The sequence below is a fragment of the Wyeomyia smithii genome, chromosome 1, assembly GCF_029784165.1.
Source record: "Wyeomyia smithii strain HCP4-BCI-WySm-NY-G18 chromosome 1, ASM2978416v1, whole genome shotgun sequence".
Lineage (NCBI taxonomy): Eukaryota > Metazoa > Arthropoda > Insecta > Diptera > Culicidae > Wyeomyia > Wyeomyia smithii.
In genome coordinates, this window is record NC_073694.1 from 108545906 (window position 1) to 108567520 (window position 21615).

The following is a 21615-nucleotide window of genomic DNA, read 5'->3' on the forward strand; positions in this document are numbered from 1 at the left end:
ACCCCGCCAGTGATTCGATACGCAGCTGATATATCAGCAAGAATAATTCTCCCGCACCGCTGTTACCCCGCTAGCAGCACGGACCACCATACGATCAAGCGAGTGGAAGTCAACTACAAGTGGCATCTACAAGGTCGCGTGTAAGATACGGCCACTGTGTCACAACACGAAGCTGGATCGTCATTGTTTGTTCTGCGGAGACACTCGATTAATCCAACTATCAGCCGTGAGGTCGTGACTTAGACGTTCGATGAAGTATTACATTTAGAATTTTTACTATAATTATCAATATTATTACTATGTTATAATATTATTATTAATATTATTATTGATATTATTATTATTGTTATTATTATTATTATTATTACTACAATTATTATTATTATTATTATTATTATTACTATTGTTATTAGTATTAGTATTACTGTCTTTTCTTTTATTTGATCCATTGTAGATTGAAAAATTGTTTTTAAAATTTAATATCAACCACTTGAACCCCCCCCCCCCCTCATATTCAAATATTTATCGTTTGTGTGCGGTAGAGCGTAACGCTCCCGCAAAAAGGACGACATGCAGGTGCAACTTTTCCTGGATGTGGAAACAAACGGGGAAGAAATTGAAATTTCTCCCATCAGCTCACCCCTACCTTCCCCTGTGCCCTCCCCTTTGCCAAGTCCTGTACCAAGAGTACCGGAAGTACGGGTAAAAGCTTACCCAGATGCCGCTGGCGGTCCCTACGTTGTTTTTTTCCAGCCCATAAAGAAGCCATCGAATATTATTCAAATTGGCAAAGACCTGGCAAAACATTTTTCGGCCGTAACCGAGATTACGAAGGTGAGGCCGAACAAACTGCGAGTTGTCGTGAGTAGCTTGAAGCAAGCAAACGAAATTGCTGGCTACGAGCTCTTCACGAGAGAGTATCGCGTGTACATCCCTGCCAAGGATGTAGAAATCGACGGTGTGGTTACCGAGGGGAATCTCACTGTCGATGACATTTTGCGTCATGGAGTTGGCTGTTTTAAAAACCCCTTGATGCAAAGTGTAAAGATATTGGATTGCAAGCAATTGCATTCAGTATCCATCGAAGAAGGGAAGAAGAAATTCCTCCCTTCGGATTCCTTCCGAGTAACATTCGCCGGATCCGCGCTGCCGAACTACGTCCGCTTGGACAGGGTTCGTCTACCTGTACGCCTGTTCGTACCGCGGGTCATGCATTGCCAAAACTGTAAGCAGTTAGGTCACACAGCCACCTACTGCTGCAACAAGGCACGCTGTAGCAAGTGCGGAGGCAATCATGCTGAGAACGCTTGCAGTGGGGATACTGAAAAGTGTCTTTATTGCGAGGGAACTCGGCATGACCTTCCGGCATGTCCCGCGTACAAACAGCGCGAGGAAAAAATTAAGCGTTCCCTTAAGGAACGATCAAAGCGCTCTTTTGCAGAAATGCTTAAGAGGGCTGAGCCACCCTTGACAGGAAACATCTTTTCCTTCTTGCCAACTGATGAGGGTACATCTGACGATCCCGTCGAAGGGTGTTCCTATGCCTTGCCAGAGGGATCTAGGAAGAGGAGAATGCTCAACTCTCCTAATCTTTCTCGCAAAGGTCGTAAGAGACCCCTAGCGGAATGACCAATAAGACAACACCATAAGGAAGCGGTGAAGAAAAACCGAAGCAAGTACCCCCCGGTTTTAATTTCAAATCAAACCAGGAGTACCCACCGCTTCCTGGGGCACCAAAAACCCCTCGTGCACCCATTTCTCGATCAGAAGATAAAAAAGAAACAGGGTTCATAAAATTTTCTGATATTGTGGACTGGATATTTAAAACATTCAACATACCAGATCCCCTACAAAATATTCTTCTTGCCCTTCTTCCTACAGTGAAAACCTTTTTGAAGAAACTAGCAGCAACTTGGCCCCTCATTTCAGCTATAATATCTTTCGATGACTAATACGGCGAAAGAGGTTAGGAATTTTTTCACTGTATTACAGTGGAATTGCAGAAGTATCATCCCCAAATTCGATTTATTTTCTCATTTGATGAATACATACAATTGTGACGCATTCGCGCTCTGTGAAACCTTTCTCAATTCGAACGATCAACTCAATTTCCACGATTTTAACATTATTCGTCGAGATCGAGACTCACACGGTGGAGGGGTACTTTTAGGGATCAAAAAGTGCTATTCTTTTTTCAGAATCGACCTCCCCTCGATCTCGAATATTGAAGTTGTTGCCATTCAAACGAATTTGAATGGAAAAGACCTTTGCCTTGTTTCGTTATATATTCCCCCATCCGCGCGGATTGAACAAAAGCAACTCCTTGATATATCAGAATTGCTTCCCGCACCTTTTATGATTTTGGGAGATTTTAACTCTCACTGTTCGCTATGGGGGTCGCTGTACGACGACAACCGATCTTCTTTAATTTGTAACTTGATCGACGACTTCAATATGACACTTTTGAATACTGGGGAAGCGACACGTGTACCTAATCCTCCAGCACGTGAAAGCGTGCTTGACCTATCCCTCTGCTCGACATCACTAGCGTTAGATTGCCAGTGGAAAGTAATCAACGATCCCCACGGTAGTGATCATCTTCCAATCGTTATATCAATTGCTAATGGTTCAACTCCCCCGAACCCAATCAATATTTCCTACGACCTTACACGTAATATTGATTGGAAGCGTTATGAGTCTATTATAGCGGAATCTATCGAGACTCACGAGGAACTTCCTCCGGAGGAAGAATACGCGTTCTTAGCTGGTTTGATAATCGACGCCGCGACTCAAGCTCAGACGAAACCGATACCCGGGGTAACGATTAGACAGCGCCCTCCCAACAAATGGTGGGACAAAGAGTGCTCTGAGCTGTACGTGCGAAGGTCCGCGGCGTATAAGGACTACCGGGAGTACGGCACTGTCAACCTGCTTCGAAAGTACGAGGCACTGGGCAGGCAGATGAAGAGCTTAGTAAAGGCGAACAAACGCGGGTACTGGTGGCGGTTCGTAAACGCGTTGTCGAGGGAAACAGCGATGAGCACTCTTTGGGATACCGCCAGGCGCATGCGGAACCGTGACGTTTCGAATGAGAGTGAGGAGTATTCAGATCGCTGGATACTCGATTTTGCCAAAAAGGTCTGTCCGGACTCTGTACCGGAACAGAAAACCTTTCGCGACGCGTTTATAGTAACTACGGAAGAGCCTCCATTTTCGATGTTGGAATTTTCAATGGCTCTCCTGTCGTGCAACAATAAGGCTCCAGGGTTAGATAGAATAAAATTCAACCTGTTGAAGAATCTACCCGACTCTGCAAAAAGACGCTTGTTGAATTTGTTCTACAAGTTTCTTGAGCTAAATATCGTTCCGCATGACTGGAGGGAGGTAAAAGTCATTGCTATTGGGAAACCCGGGAAACCTGCCTCTGATCACAATTCATATAGGCCGTTTGCGATGCTCTCTTGCCTCCGGAAATTAATGGAGAAAATGATCCTCTTACGGTTAGACAAATGGGTCGAAACAAACGGTTTACTTTCAGATACTCAATTTGGCTTTCGCCGGGGCAAAGGGACGAACGATTGCCTAGCGTTGCTTTCTACTGAAATTCAATGACCAATAAGACAACACCATAAGGAAGCGGTGAAGAAAAACCGAAGCAAGTACCTCCCGGTTTTAATTTCAAATCAAACCAGGAGTACCTACCGCTTCCTGGGGCACCAAAAACCCCTCGTGCACCCATTTCTCGATCAGAAGATAAAAAAGAAACAGGGTTCATAAAATTTTCTGATATTGTGGACTGGATATTTAAAACATTCAACATACCAGATCCCCTACAAAATATTCTTCTTGCCCTTCTTCCTACAGTGAAAACCTTTTTGAAGAAACTAGCAGCAACTTGGCCCCTCATTTCAGCTATTATATCTTTCGATGACTAATACGGCGAAAGAGGTTAGGAATTTTTTCACTGTATTACAGTGGAATTGCAGAAGTATCATCCCCAAATTCGATTTATTTTCTCATTTGATGAATACATACAATTGTGACGCATTCGCGCTCTGTGAAACCTTTCTCAATTCGAACGATCAACTCAATTTCCACGATTTTAACATTATTCGTCGAGATCGAGACTCACACGGTGGAGGGGTACTTTTAGGGATCAAAAAGTGCTATTCTTTTTTCAGAATCGACCTCCCCTCGATCTCGAATATTGAAGTTGTTGCCATTCAAACGAATTTGAATGGAAAAGACCTTTGCCTTGTTTCGTTATATATTCCCCCATCCGCGCGGATTGAACAGAAGCAACTCCTTGATATATCAGAATTGCTTCCCGCACCTTTTATGATTTTGGGAGATTTTAACTCTCACTGTTCGCTATGGGGGTCGCTGTACGACGACAACCGATCTTCTTTAATTTGTAACTTGATCGACGACTTCAATATGACACTTTTGAATACTGGGGAAGCGACACGTGTACCTAATCCTCCAGCACGTGAAAGCGTGCTTGACCTATCCCTCTGCTCGACATCACTAGCGTTAGATTGCCAGTGGAAAGTAATCAACGATCCCCACGGTAGTGATCATCTTCCAATCGTTATATCAATTGCTAATGGTTCAACTCCCCCGAACCCAATCAAATTTTTCTTACGACCTTACACGTAATATTGATTGGAAGCGTTATGAGTCTATTATAGCGGAATCTATCGAGACTCACGAGGAACTTCCTCCGGAGGAAGAATACGCGTTCTTAGCTGGTTTGATAATCGACGCCGCGACTCAAGCTCAGACGAAACCGATACCCGGGGTAACGATTAGACAGCGCCCTCCCAACAAATGGTGGGACAAAGAGTGCTCTGAGCTGTACGTGCGAAGGTCCGCGGCGTATAAGGACTACCGGGAGTACGGCACTGTCAACCTGCTCCGAAAGTACGAGGCACTGGGCAGGCAGATGAAGAGCTTAGTAAAGGCGAAAAAACGCGGGTACTGGTGGCGGTTCGTAAACGCGTTGTCGAGGGAAACAGCGATGAGCACTCTTTGGGATACCGCCAGGCGCATGCGGAACCGTGACGTTTCGAATGAGAGTGAGGAGTATTCAGATCGCTGGATACTCGATTTTGCCAAAAAGGTCTGTCCGGACTCTGTACCGGAACAGAAAACCTTTCGCGACGCGTTTATAGTAACTACGGAAGAGCCTCCATTTTCGATGTTGGAATTTTCAATGGCTCTCCTGTCGTGCAACAATAAGGCTCCAGGGTTAGATAGAATAAAATTCAACCTGTTGAAGAATCTACCCGACTCTGCAAAAAGACGCTTGTTGAATTTGTTCTACAAGTTTCTTGAGCTAAATATCGTTCCGCATGACTGGAGGGAGGTAAAAGTCATTGCTATTGGGAAACCCGGGAAACCTGCCTCTGATCACAATTCATATAGGCCGTTTGCGATGCTCTCTTGCCTCCGGAAATTAATGGAGAAAATGATCCTCTTACGGTTAGACAAATGGGTCGATACAAACGGTTTACTTTCAGATACTCAATTTGGCTTTCGCCGGGGCAAAGGGACGAACGATTGCCTAGCGTTGCTTTCTACTGAAATTCAAGTCGCATTTGCTCGGAAAGAGCAAATGGCTTCTGCGTTCTTGGATATTAAGGGGGCTTTTGACTCTGTCTCTGTAGAAGTTTTAAGCGCGAAACTTCATTCGCAGGGACTTTCACCAAATTTGAATAACTTTTTGCTCAACTTGTTGTCAGAAAAGCATATGTATTTCTCACATGGCGATTCGACAACTTCCCGAATTAGTTACATGGGCCTTCCCCAGGGCTCATGTTAAAGTCCTCTCTTATACAATTTTTACGTCAATGACATCGATGAATGTCTTGCAAATTCATGCACGCTAAGGCAACTTGCAGACGATAGCGTTGTATCCATTACTGGTAGCGAGGCTAGCGATCTGCAAGGACCATTGCAAGATACCTTAGACAATTTGAATCTGAATGGGCTCTAAAGCTGGGTATCGAATTCTCTCCGGAGAAAACTGAGTTGGTCGTTTTTTCTAGGAAGCATAACCCAGCTCAGCTGCAGCTCGTACTAACGGGTAAAACGATCTCTCAGGTTTTAGTCGCTAAATATCTCGGGGTCTGGTTCGACTCTAAATGCACCTGGGCTTGTCATATTAGGTATCTGACACGAAAATGCCAACAGAGGATTAATTTTCTTCGTACGATTACCGGAACCTGGTGGGGAGCCCACCCAGGAGACCTTCTGAGGTTATACCAAACAACAATACTGTCAGTTCTTGAGTACGGTTGTTTCTGCTTTCGCTCCGCTGCGAACACGCATATTTTGAAACTAGAAAGAATATAATATCGTTGTTTGCGTATTGCCTTGGGTTGCATGCAGTCGACCCATACGATGAGTCTTGAAGTGTTAGCGGGTATTCTTCCGTTGAAACATCGTTTTTGGAATCTCTCTTACCGGTTGCTAATTCGATGCACAGTTATGAACCCATTAGTAATTGAAAATTTCGAGAGGTTGGTCGACCTTCAATCTCAATCCAGATTTATGACTTTATATTTTGACTATATGGCTCAAGGTATTAATCCTTCTTCATACGATTCCTCCAATGTCGCACTTTTAAATACTTCTTATAATGCTATATTCTTCGACACCACCATGAAACAAGACATTTCTGGTATCCCGGATCAATTGCGACCCCAAGAGATCCCTAAGATTTTTTCCAATAAGTTTAAACATGTTAGTTATGATAAAAGGTTTTACACTGACGGATCTAATCTAGATGAGTCCACTGGCTTCGGTGTTTTCCACGAAAATTTTACCGCCTCCTACAAACTCGATGCTCCTGCTTCCGTGTACGTCGCAGAACTTGCTGCTATCCAGTACTCTCTTGGAATCATCGAAACACTACCCATAGACCACTACTTCATCTTCACAGATAGTCTCAGTGCCATTGAGGCTCTGCGATCGATGAAGCCTGTGAAGCACACCCCGTATTTCCTGGGGAAAATACGGCGGTTTTTAAGTGCTTTACCAGATAAAAATTACCGGGTTACCTTAGCGTGGGTCCCTTCTCATTGCTCGATTCCGGGTAATGAAAAGGCTGACTCTTGAGCTAAGGTGGGTGCTATTGATGGCGATATTTATGAAAGACCAATTGCTTATGATGAATTTTATAGCATTTTGCGTCAGAGAACACTCAACAGTTGGCAATCATCATGGAACTCAGATGAACTGGGACGGTGGCTACATTCCATTTTTCCTGAGGTATCGACGAAAGCATGGTTCAAGGGGTTGGATGTAGGTCGAGACTTCATTCGCGTGATGTCCAGACTTATGTCCAATCACTACACGTTAAACACGCATCTCTTTTGTATAGGGCTTGTAGACAGTAATCACTGCGTTTGTGGCGATGGCTACCATGACATCGAGCATGTTGTTTGGTCGTGTGCCGAATTCTGTGATGTTAGGTCCGAGCTTATAGATTCCCTCCGGGCCCGAGGAAAACAACCGAACGTACCCGTTAGAGACATTCTGGGAAGCGGTAATCTCCAGTACATGACACAACTGTACTGTTATTTGAAAAAGACTGACATTAAAATTTAATATTCTTTTGTCTATTTGTCAGAATACTCGTATACGACGCTGGAGACACGAACACGAAGAGCCTAAATCTATGTTTAAAAAACAAAAAAGAACACCAGTCGAAACACAAATAGATCGTATATCTTAATTAGTTTTAAGCAAGAATTGTATTTCCCTCCTCTCAGACATTCTGGGAAGCGGTAATCTCCAGTACATGACACAACTGTACTGTTATTTGAAAAAGACTGACATTAAAATTTAATATTCTTTTGTCTATTTGTCAGAATACTCGTATACGACGCTGGAGACACGAACACGAAGAGCCTAAATCTATGTTTAAAAAACAAAAAAGAACACCAGTCGAAACACAAATAGATCGTATATCTTAATTAGTTTTAAGCAAGAATTGTATTTCCCTCCTCTCACCTTAAATCCCCACTAGCTCGTAGTCGGCCGCGAGAATCAATAAAAGGCCTCCCTCTCTTCCCTGCTAACGTAGAATTAATACGAATTGTACTTGGCTCAGTAAAACAGAAAATGTATCGTGCCGTGTCAAATAAACTAATTTTAAACCTAACTATGGATGCACTCGCTGAGAAATTTAAATCTCCACTAAAAGGTGGTACTATTAAACACATTTATCACGGCAAAAATTTGGTATGTTGCATCAGTTCTACCATCGTATTGCGTGCATACAGCCAAAATCACGGCTACTATGGCTTCGTTTTTATGGCGCGGACTTCCTGCACCCGTGCCAATGCAACAAATGGCGCGCGACAGAAAGTCTGGTGGAATGAATCTGCAGTTACCGGCATTGAAATGCAAAGCATTGCTGATCAATCGGCACATGCAGGCAAGAAATTCCCTGCCGTTCTATCAATTTCTTTTGAACGAAGCAACTCCTCCCCCCGCAGATCTTCCCTGCCTTAAACTATTATCCCAACAAATCCCTCTCCTCCCCCCACTCATACGGGAGCATCCCACGAGTAGCCAGATACATGGGCTTTTTCTGGAACGAACGCAAACACCACGAGTAGAAAGAGAACATCCGAACTTGAACTGGAAACGCATCTGGACGAACATTGCAACGAAAAAACTTAGGTCAGAAATACGGAGTAATTTGTTTTTGCTCATCAACGAAAAGACTGAGCATAGGAAACTGATGAGAACCATTCACCGTGCAGATGCGGAGAGCTGTTTACATTGTAATGCTCAGGTGGAGTCGCTGCAACATAAATTTAGTAAATGCCCTCGAGTGGCACACGCGTGGCATTTTGTACAAGAGAAGTTGACTGTGATTCTCGGTGGATGGCGAAGACTATCCTTCGAAGATTTGCTGCGACCGACATTATTGAATATTGGACCCGTGAAGCGAAATAATATTTTGCAAGTGTTGATATTATACATCACCTATGTTAGTCAAGTTAACGATAGAATCGATGTTGAAGCACTAAATTTCCATTTTCAATGTGAAAGTTAACTATTTGTAAATAATATTTTAAGATCAAGAAAATAAACTTAACTTTTTACAAAAAAAAAACAGGTAACCAGCTACCAGTTCAAAATACAAAACGGTAATGGAGGTCAAATTGTCAAATTTGCACTTCCAAAAATTGAAGAAGATATGGAAAAATTAAAAACAAATAAAATTGCGCTGTCTCGAGACGATGAAATATTCAAATATGTACCCATGTAAGTACTCAAAGAAATGAGTAATAAAACACTGCGAAGAATGCAAATAATAATCTACACACCAGCAATATTCATTAGTGATGCTTGCAAGGTAAAAGAAATTTTAAAGAATTACCATGAAACACCAACAGGAGGACATATCGGACAACACCGATTGTACCTCAAATTGAATCGCATGGCGAAACATGAAGAAATCAATTTCTCAATTCATAAAGGCCTGTGAATTGTGCAAATAAAATAAAATAACAAAGCATACGAAGGAATGTACTACAATCACTAATACACCTTCAAAACCATTTGAAATAGTGGCCATAGCCACGATAGGACCCCTACAATATCGCACGCTTAGCCTTGGGGGCTAATAGCGGTCTCGATCAACTAGATTTAGTTGAAAGAATTCGTTATCGATATTGTTTTTGGCACATTTTGTATGTGTAGGATAAGTACAACGATACACCGTGCCCCAGTGCTGAGTCGAGAAAATTTCCAGCTCGAAAAGATCCTCGACTTGATCGGGGATCGAACCCGATATCACAACCGTTTGGGAGAGCTAGCCGACCGACATCGCTAATCACAGAGCCACGGGGACCACACCCCTACCAAAATCAAATAACAATAATAGATACGCCGTAACATTACAGTGTGAATTAACAAAATACATAGTTTTGTTACCGAAGCTAATGTAATAGCAAAAACTTTAGTGGATAATTTTATACTAATATACGGAAAATTTTTAGAGTTAAAATCAGATCAAGGTACAGAGTATAAAAATGAGATACTCGATCAAATCTGCAAATATTTGAAAACTAAGCAAACATTTTCTACAGCTTACCATCCACAGACAATTGGTTCGTTGGAGAGAAATCACAGGTGTCTCAACGAATACCTGAGATCTTTCGTGAACGAACACCAATCTGACTGGGATGATTGGCTACCATACTACGCATTTACATACAATTCCACACCACACACCGATCACGAATACACACCTTACGAGTTAGTATTCGGATACAAACCAAGACTACCACAAGAAACATATAACAAAACGCCGTTTATCAGACCCCGTTTACAGTTTCGAACAATATAGCAAAGAGATGAAATATAAATTACAAAAATCAAACGAAGTTGCAAAACAAAAACTTATCGATCAAAAACACAGCAGAAAAGGAACTTTAGACAAAAACACAAACCCATTAACAATCAAAATCAACGACACAGTGTACCTACAAAGAGAGAACAGAAAAAAATTGGACTCATTTTACAACGGACCGTACAAAATAACAAAAATTACAGACCCAAATTGCGAAATCACACACATACATTCAAATCAAAAATTTACAGTCTTATAAGAGCATAAAATAATGTTATCGAATTACCACAAAATCAAATAACAAGGTAACCAAAAATTATAATAATATTGTAAAGGTGACCAACCAGGCATTTTTTTTAATTAAAAGCTATTTATTTGACAAAAATTATCGAGAACCCTACCTTATCTTTTCTTCAGAATGATCCTTCGGCTTAACCCTCCAGATCATTCTTGGGGAGGAGATGTAAGCTGAAACCTTACGAGGATAACATGATCCTCCAAATTTTAATGACTTTCCAAACGGACCCAGAAAACATATTCCCACGGGCCGGATAATCAAACATCTTCCAAATTATTCCCACGACAAGTGTTGCATATGACACTAGCCATATGCAGACCACTAGAGCATTCCCACCGAGCTAGCCAAATTCCTAAAACCATGTTTCACCACAAATCCTGATTCCCATGCATGTACATGCAACCACTTGAAAATTAACCAAGTGCATGTACATGCATGAGAGCCGAAGAACCTCTTCGATCCCATATTTGCAACACCTCATAAATTAAACAAAACATTGCCAGCACAGCCAGCAATGTTTAGCTTCCCACGATTCTTTCTCGTTCCACTTTATCCTTACGAAATAGAACGAGAGCCGCAAGTAGCTAAGACACTAGCGCAACTTGCGGACATCATGAACATGTGCTATTGCCTACGCTCAGGCGCATAGGAATAGCCAGCTAGCAGTGTGAGTTTTATAGCAAGCCATATAGCACTGTATCAAGAAATGACAATTCAATGCCCTAGGTCCGCCTATTTTCATATACCGACATATACAAATTCACATCTAAAGTAGTATTATGTAAAAGCTAGAAATTAAGAAGGGACTTACAGTTAAGTGGAGTTTTGAATAAATCAATCCCGTTTGGGACATGGTAAAAACAAGTCGTGTTTCAGTGAAAACCCAAAGAAATGCCAGAAGAGGTAAATGTCGATCTGACGAACGGTCCGTCCGAAGCTGCTCACCAACTCGAGAAGGAGCATGAAGACGATGAAACAGTTCTTGATTCGGATGATGAGCCGAATGAAATAGTTTCTGGATGAAATGAAAGTTGTTATGATAGTGCTTTTGAGGTGCTCGGGGAGTCCAATAGTGACCCATTGTTCGAAGGTTTCACTGAAGACGAATATCTTCGACGGTCACTATGATCAAGATGATCAAGCAAAGGTAGTACGAGCGGATATTGAATTGGAACCACGCAACCTGAAAGAAAGCCAAAGCATCGAAGAATTCTATAGCGTGGCAAGAAGCCATGGAAGCAGATATAAAGAGCCATGCAGATAACTCGACGTGGGAATTGACACCTCTGCCTCGAGGAAGAAAAGCAGTCGGGAGCAGATGGGTGTATAAAATAAAGCGAGATGCAGGTGGGAATGTGAGCAGATACAAAGCAAGGCTTGTAGCCCAAGGATACTCTCAGCAATACGGAGTAGACTTTGACGAAGTGTTCGCGCCAGTAACAAACCAAGCGACATTTCGTTCCCTTCTTGCTATTGCCAGCATGAATCGAATTGCTTTGAAGCATTTGGATGTACGTTCAGCGTATCTTCATGGTGAGCTTGAAGAAAAAGTATTCTTGAGACAGCCACCGGAATTCGAGGAATCAGGACGAGAACATCTGGTATGCCGGTTGAAAAAGAGCATATATGGTTTGAAACAATCTGCTAGATGCTGGAACCGGAAACTCCACGAAGCGCTGATCAAGATGAAATTCAAGCAAAGCCAATCGGATTCATGCCTTTATATGAAAGTTGTTAGTAATAACATCGTGTACGTCTTGATATACGTTGACGATATAGTTGTCGGGTGCAAAGACGATTCTGAAACCGTGAAAGTGTATAAAGCACTAAAACAAATCTTTGCCATAGTATACCTGGGAAATTCAAGCTATTTTTTAGGTATGCAAGTTGAGAGGACCAATGGAAAGTATAGCATCAATCTTGGTTGCTACACCGACCAACTGGCAGATCGTTTTGGGATGAAGGATGCCAAGCCGGCAAAAACGCCTATGGACAGCGATCGTGGTGAACCGTTTGAGGACACAAAGGGATACCGCAGTTTGTTTGTTTGTTTGTTTGTTTGTTAGTTTACCGGAACAGGAGGAGATTTAATTGGATATTGCGACGCTAATTGGGCGGGTGACAAGGAGTCCCGTAAATCGACAAGTGGATTCTGTTTCCTGCTTGGAGGAGCGACTATATCTTAGACCAGTCCTCGCCAACCGTCTATTACTCTGTCATCAATGGAGGCCGAGTACATGTCGTTGAGCGAAGCCTGTCGAGAAGCTGTATGGCTACGGAAGCTTCTCGGTGAGATGGGAAGAGTTCAGCAAACTGCAACCGTGTTACACGAGGATAATCAAGGTTGCATTGCATTTGTTCAATCAGACAGAGCAACAAGGAAATCGGAGCACATAGAAACTCGGGAACATTATGTAAAGGAGTTATGCCAAAGAAATGAAATTCAACTAGTCTACTGTTCTACCGAGAACATGGCAGCAGATATCTTAACAAAACCGTTGGGGGCTCTGAAGCAACGTAAGTTCGTCAGAATGATGGGGATGACACCGGTGCCTGTATCCGAAGACACTAAATGAGGAGGAGTGTTGTATAATCGCATTGAGTGTCCCCCTCGACTACTAGACAGTGCAAGTGCTATAAACTTTACAGTGCTAAAACAGCGAACCGATAAAAGCGCGTTTCCTCTTTCTTTTATTCGAGTACAACAGTCGTAAGGTTCGCATCATATTCTTTAATAAAGCTAAGTTTTTTCTCTTTTGTTAAATGTAAGCGATTTGGTTTTCTTTCTCGATTCACGGCCATATGATTAACACATTAGACCGGCAGAGAGAAGGCCAGAGAGACCTGGGTTGGTGTCGATCAGGCAACCGTCCGAAGGGGCGAACCTAACCAACCCAAATGCAAGCATGGAGGAGAAAGAAGACTGCAGGGGTTTCCCTGAATTCCCACTGCCTAGGAGGGCCATGAAAAGAAAAAGACCAACAGAACGCTTGCACAGCAGTGTGTGTAGATAGGGATAAGTATTAGAATAAGTCGGCAGTGGAATGTGATGCGATATAGATTGAGGATTGTCGAACAGGATAAAACGTTCAAGAAGAGACAACAAATTTTTATATGAAATTATTTAAAGTTTTGATTTCGATCCTGATTAGAAAACTAATGAACAATTGTCTAAAGACACACAATCACAATAGATCAAAATGTCTCTGGTCGCAGTGATGAGTCCACACAGAGGAAAAAAAAGACATTTCGAATTAAATATGGTATTATGGACTCAAATCAAATTTTAGAGATTTCAAACATGTTATCAATTTTAAATTAAAAGGGGCATACGCCCCAATTCGAAATAAGTATAGAAATGAAAGAGTAACGCTAGTTACACTGGTCACTAAGATAAAAGGATAATAAACTGCAAGCTATTAGGGCTCTCATTAGTAATTCTGGAACGCAAGTGACTAGCTACTTTATTTTATAGTGAGTCAAAAAGAAAGCTAAACTGTTGGTGAAAATTATAGTGTTTGCCCGGCTGACAATTAAGGAAAAATCCTAGATCTTTTCTGCCCTCTCGAAGACGACCTGTTGGAGTTGTACGGGAAGTTCTGGTGAGCAGGAATTCGTCTAAGGGAAAACCCCTGAATTTACTGGTGCTCTTTCGGGCTAATGAGCCCTACGGTGTTGTCCTAAAACTTTCACCCAAATAGCTTATGATAAAATATTAAAACTGTAAAAAATTATAAAAGACTTACCTGAAAGGCGGAGTGAGTTTGGGCAAAACAGGCGGTGGACAGCAGACAAGCTCTCCATTTTCCTTTCGACGTTTTCTTTGCAATTCTTCAGATTTGGATTTATCTTCCTTGCTATAATGGTAAAAGTAGATGTTGTACCAAGAGAAGTAGTCTGGTTTCAACTTATACACTCCCTTCTTATCCGAATTAGTAGGCATTTCGAAGATAGCAATTTCGTCAATCACATTTTCCATTCCTGTTTCGCTGCTGTAATCTTCATTCAATGTGCGATTCAACTCGGAATGTGAAAAGGGTTTAATGCATAGTTGTTGAACAATTTCCTTTTTTATTCGGTCATCCTCAGCTATCATTCCTATTCCAGGAACGAATCGTTCGCCCACTATTATAATTAGCAACTCCAGCAACTCGTCAACCATATTAATCGTTTGCCTTACACAATCCTCCTCTGGATTCGTCGTATTTGCTGGTTCAAAATCATCATGAGTCCATTCAATCAGGTTAAATTTGTTAATGATGTGTATCAAATATTCGTTACTTTCTATTAAAGCTGCACCAACCTGAAGCATAGCAATGTCGCGATCAAGCATTTCATAACGGCACTTGACGTTTCGGTAAAAATATAATTGATTCAGCAAAGAATAACCATTTCTACGCCACATCCCTGCGTACACCTGAGAAATCATAACTCGTGTACATAAAACAGGTTCAATGATTTGTTCTAAAGAAAGTTTATCAGAAGATGTCGTTGTTACCACATCATCAAACAAGTCAAATTGCTGAAAGTTTACATATAGTCCAGCCATAAATCTTGTTAACGGTAAATGAATTGAAACTGGTTTAGATGCTACATCGTACATCAAGCACGCTACACTATGGTTTGCCAATTCGAGTACTCCAACTTTGGTTTCTGACACTATAAATTTTGTTTCAGCTAGAGCAGTTAACAACATGCGGTAAACTTTTACCATTATTACTTTGTCTGAACTGCACCATTCCAAAATAAGCGATAGTAAATGAGATAATTTCAGATGTAAAGTAAAAGCTGTTTCCCATTCGGGTTCGTATTCCATGTGCTGTCCTACTTGACGCGTAACAGCATCCATTCCCTGCATACATTTTAACAAACGTATCAAAATTTGCACACCATGAAGAAATCCTGTTCTTAATTCCTGTGTCCAAACATTTGGCTTGAAGCTTAGAAGGTACTTCAAATCTATCAAAATATAGGATGCTCGCTTGAATACATTCATGGTTGACGTATTTTTCGCAAATTGCAATAGCTTGTTTTTAACATACTTTTCTATTGACTCAGAATAAAATGTATGCATTAATTTGAATAATGCAAGCTCATGTGCAATAAGGTAATGTGCTATTGTTGGTACCGTAAAAAGTTGAACACTGAGGGATGCAATTGAAAATGAATGGTAATGATCATCCCTAATGAAATCTTGCATTAAATTGGAATATAGCTTTGTGAACATCACTGCCAACGTTTTTTTGTTTTCATATTCCATCAACATGCCTGATATTAACAATCTATGCCAGCAAGTACGAGCTGATTTCCAAAGCTTATGATCATTGATTATAATCTGCTTGAGGTTATAGGAATGCATAGAATTTATTTCTTTTACAACGTTACAAAATATTTGCCTAAATGTTGAGTGCTTACATAAAAATTCTTGAAACCTGTAATCAAAGAAAGTTAAAATAAAAATTATTAGTCATTGAAGGTTGAATGTACCACACAAGCATTTGCATCGCCAAATGTTGACAAGCTACTTCATTTTTATGTAGAACATGAACTTTTAATGGAGATATTTTAGATGTCATTGTCGATCGTATCACCTTATTTTCAATATCTTCTTTCAGTTTTCTACATGCTTCGAATGTGGCACATTTAACAATAGCTCTTCCTTCACGATCTATACTGGTTACATACTCGATGGCTTCTTTTTGAGAACATTTAACTATGGATGTTAATGTTTGGATCACCTAAATTAAAAATGAAATATTGAAATAACATGTTCATGTAGAAAAACTAAAGTATCATACTTGATCAAATGTGTGTGTTTCATCATTATACAAAATTGTGCAATAAATATCTTCATCATCAATGTCATCAAAGCTACAGTTGGACTGAGTTTGCAAGGTTGTGGCACAGTATTGCAAAATTCCTCTGAAAGCTAACTCGCAACACTCTTTAATTTTTTCTGTAATAATACACTCATTCGAAATGGCAGCTGGCTGTAATGGTATAATGGTATATATATGGTATAATGGTATATATATATATATATATATATATATATATATATATATATATATATATATATATATATATATATATATATATATATATATATATATATATATATATATATATATATATATATATATATATATATATATATATATATATATATATATATATATATATATATATATATATATATATATATATATATATATTATATATAAATATATATATATATATATATATATATATATATATATATATATATATATATATATATATATATATATATATATATATATATATATATATATATATATATATATTGATATATATATATATATATATATATATATATATATATATATATATATATATATATATATATATATATATAAATATATATATATATATGATATATATATATATATATATATATATATATATATATATATATATATATATATATATATATATATATATATATATATATATATATATATATATATATATATATATATATATATATATATATATATATATATATATATATATATACATATTGATATATATATATATATATATATATATATATATATATATATATATATATATATATATATATATATATATATATATATATTGATATATATATATATATATATATATATATATATATATATATATATATATATATATATATATATATATATCAATATATATATATATATATATATATATATATATATATATATATATATATATATATATATATATATATATATATATATATATATATATCAATATGTATATATATATATATTGATATATATATATATATATATATATATATATATATATATATATATATATATATATATATATATATATATATATATATATATATATATTGATATATATATATATATATATATATATATATATATATATATATATATATATATATATATATATATATCAATATATATATATATATATATATATATATATATATATATATATATATTGATATATATATATATATATATATATATATATATATATATATATATATATATATATATATATATATATATATATATATATATATATATATATATATATATATATATATATATATATATATGTATTGCCATCTTACAATTCAAAATAGTGACTGAGGTCAATTTTTAGCTACATACATCATTCTGGTTAAAGAAACACGCATATTGGGTAGTATTTGGTCACTTTAGGCTATTTTTCAGAAACCGGACGTCACCATCCTGGATTTTAAAATGGCATTTGGAGACAATTTCTGGCCCCTGAGCGTCATTCTGGTTTAAGCAACACACATATTAGATGTTATTTAGTCATTCAGCTGTTTTCCAGAAACCGGAAGTCACCATCTTAGAATTCAAAATGGTGTCTGTGGTCGATTCTGGCTCCTGTGTATCATTCTGGTATCGAAGTATCCAGAATGGATGGAAATCGGCCATTTTTGGCTGTTTTTCAGAAAGCGGAAGTCGCCATCTTGGATTTCAAAATGATATTCAGAGACAATTTCTGGCCTCTGAGCGTCATTCTGGTTGAAGATACACCCATATTGGAAGGTATTTGGTCATTTTCGGCAGTTTCCCATTCACCGGAAGTCGTAATCTTACAATTCATAATGTTGTCTGAAGTCGATTTGTGGCTTCATTGCATCATAACAATCCCGGAAATACCCATATTATCCCGCTGTTTTTCAGAAAGCGGAAGTCGCCATCTTGGATTTTAAAATGATATTCGGAAACATTTTCCGGATAGAAACCGAAAGTTTCCATCTTAAATTCAACAATGGCGTCTGGAGTCGAAAATTTTTTTGAAGTAGAATACTTCTCTCAGGAAGTTCGGTCACATAGGGATGTGAAATGAAAATCTAAAACCGAAAAAAAGGAAAAATATGTCCAATTTCAAATGCTAATAAATCGGTTAGTATCCGATGGATTTGCTTCGTTCTTGCAGCAATAGATTGCAAAATTTTCTATTTTCTATATTTTTGACAACGCAAGCAAGATTCTGTGTTGGATCCTAGCAATTTAAATTTGTCGCACCCGTCTAATTTACTGTATGTGAAATAGCTTCCACAGTGCATGTTGTCCGTGTATCTTAATTCCCCCAGCATTAACAGAATTTCGTCGTCTCCCAGCTGCCAAGTTGCAACATGATGCAACACGCAACAGCGAGCAAACGAAATCGCTGGATGTTACAAATCGCAATAAGATACGGGTTAAAACCGTTGCGTGTGTGAGAGCACCATCGGTGTTTATTCGCTGGATACAAAAATCAAATGCGAATTGTGGAATAATTCGTCTAAAGAACATTAGGAAATGGTAAAACTGAACTGAAAGGCGTGGCCTTTTACGTAGCACCCTTCGGCTATAAAAGAGTGTTTCTGGGAAAACTAGCTACATTCATTAGTCGGAAGGTGAACTGGATGGACCGTCCACAACGTTGTCAGCAGCAGCAGCAGCAGATATCGGCACTCAGCAGTAACAGACCATAGCAGCGGGTCGCGCCTGTGGCTGCCTTCAAAATAAACAAATCACTTGCCCAGTGGTTGGTCACCACGTCTCAGACCTCTGCCTAAGAACGAACGCCAACGCGAGCGATCGAGCGAGATTTTTGCCGTACATCAGCCGGCACTTCCTCTAATGGAAAAGTTGGATCATTATGTTCAGAAGAATATTACTGTCGGTAATTACAGGGATGCGATTGCATTATATCCGATATGGAATTGAACAATTGGTCGGCGTGCGACCAGACCGAACCAAGCGCCATTTTTTTGAAAATTGCGTTTTTAACACTAGTGGATGTTAAAATTGATAATCTATATTTCACGAAGAAACGAAATCATTTGAACAGTTTATAATGGTATTATAACAAAATTTCTCTGCAGCAGCTTGCAGGAAGCATACGGGGTGAGTGAACATTGATCGCCGATTACTCGAAATAATGTTTTTGGCGCTTGGTTCGGTCTGGTCGCACGCCGACCAATTGTTCCTCTGACGACAAATAAAACACTTGATTTGGAGAATTAATAGTTCTGGGTACCAGTAGCAGTATGGTAACAGCCTCAGCGGTAGGTGCAGCCGGTACTTCCATGAGGCCGATGTTATAAGAAAGTAAATGGAAGCGGCACGGCGAAACAGTTCGGGTGTGCTTAGACGCGCGTCATTTTCCGTTGTTGATATTATTCCCCACATGAAACGAGGCGCTTTCGTACGATAGCGGTATTAGCGGTAGATGCATTTGCCAACACTTACTCCAGTAAAGCCGTGTCTAATTTTCAATGTGAAAACACCTTTCTATTGTGTTGGCCGTGCGCATTAGGCCGTAGGTTAATGTACAGCCGTAAGTAGAGCTGTGTAAAAGTATTCTACTTCAACCTTGCGGTCGTGGCCTTGCACACAACCCTCCCGTGATTTTTTTCTCTCAAAAACCTCAACATATAAAATTTGGTTCTATTTGCTTGATTATTTCTCAAGATGTGCAGAAATTTGGGTGGAACCCCTCTTTTCAGAAGAAGGAGGGGTGTAGAAACATTATAGACATCTTTGTTACCCATAAAAATATTCACCTGCCGAATTTGGCTCCATTTATTTGGTTAGTTCTCGAGATGTGCAGAAATTTGGGTTTCATTTGTTTGGAACCCCTCCCTCACATAGGAGGGAGGGGTGTCGAACCATTTGTAGCAAGCCCACGGCCGCGATGTGTTTCCGTCTACTAAATACTTTCCAGGACGTATAAACGAGAAGCTTAAGCGCCACGTCCAGAGAGGGCTACTCGTCGTGTTGAATTTTGCCCAGCACGAAACCTAAACCTCAGGGCAGGTTGTGGAAGAATTGTCCCGAAACGACATAAAGGAACGGTGGCAATTGTTGAATGGAAGAATTACTCCGCCGCGCGAACGATGAAACCACTACTCCGCTCAGCCAAAAACCAACCGTCTTATCGAAACACGGAAAACACGAGTGTCCGAAAAATAAGCGTTATCATCACAGGCGGAACACCAACGCCAAATCTTTCTATTCGATTCAGCGGCAATAGTGGAGCTGTTTCCCGAGAGCCACCCGGAGTAGAATACGAACGAACAACGGAAAATATTACACGTACGCAATGTGAGAATTCTTATAGACAAGATTTACCTGTTTGGGAAGCATAAATTCGAACATAGTATATAGATTTACATTTATTGCATGAAGCGGGATTTACTTATGTCTAACGGGTTAGTAGCGTGTACAGTCAGTGATCACATTTTTATTTCCGCGCTTCTGTGTGCTTCCCTAATTTACTCCTACCGTGCGGTAAAAAAACTCGTCCAACAGACGGCTGGACGGCGAAAGCTTTCTATTAATAAGATTTGTTATGTGTCTTATCGGGCCCGGCTCATAGGGCTATTTTTTCTCACGAAGGATAAAGCAGTCCCTTCGGTGCTATTAATAGCCCTACCGTTGCGTCCACTGCTGTTCTGCTTGGCGTCGTTGGCGTCGATCAATGAGCTGCGATGGCGTCATTCGATGATAAGCGATGGCGTCGATCAATGGGACGCGATGGCGTCGGTCGAACGGTATCGACGGCGTCGTTTGCCGGCTGATCGCAAGGGCCGACGTTTACCCAAAGCAGCAACTTCCAATCCCGTCGTGGGTCAGCAGCGTGAGGGTGGCAGCGTCGCGCCAGTGCAGCGGCTAGAAAGCCCAAAAAAGAAGCCGACAACGGCTGATTTGGGTTTTCAGCATTTTTTGTCGTTCACACATTTAAACTTCTTACTTTCTTTTTCTACCAATAACGCACGAAAAAGCGTCCGTAGACCGCACTCCTAATTTAACCGCACTAGCTAAACCCTAACGAAACGGAAAAACTTAACTAAAAAGAACGCTCACATTTAACAAAAGACTTACAA

At 39.5% G+C, this 21615-nt stretch overlaps 1 protein-coding gene across 1 annotated transcript in view; it reads right to left on the reverse strand.

Annotated features, from left to right (window-relative positions):
* The window catches only part of LOC129718617 (E3 ubiquitin-protein ligase UBR1), a 504745-nt gene that overhangs the window by 357201 nt on the left and 125929 nt on the right, over nucleotides 1-21615 (reverse strand). Inside the window, exons 4-6 of the mRNA XM_055669553.1 lie at nucleotides 16472-16663; nucleotides 16161-16411; nucleotides 14420-16105 (exon numbers count right to left, since the gene is read on the reverse strand). Coding sequence (XP_055525528.1) covers nucleotides 14420-16105; nucleotides 16161-16411; nucleotides 16472-16663 — 2129 coding nt within the window. The remainder of the gene's footprint in view (nucleotides 1-14419; nucleotides 16106-16160; nucleotides 16412-16471; nucleotides 16664-21615) is intronic.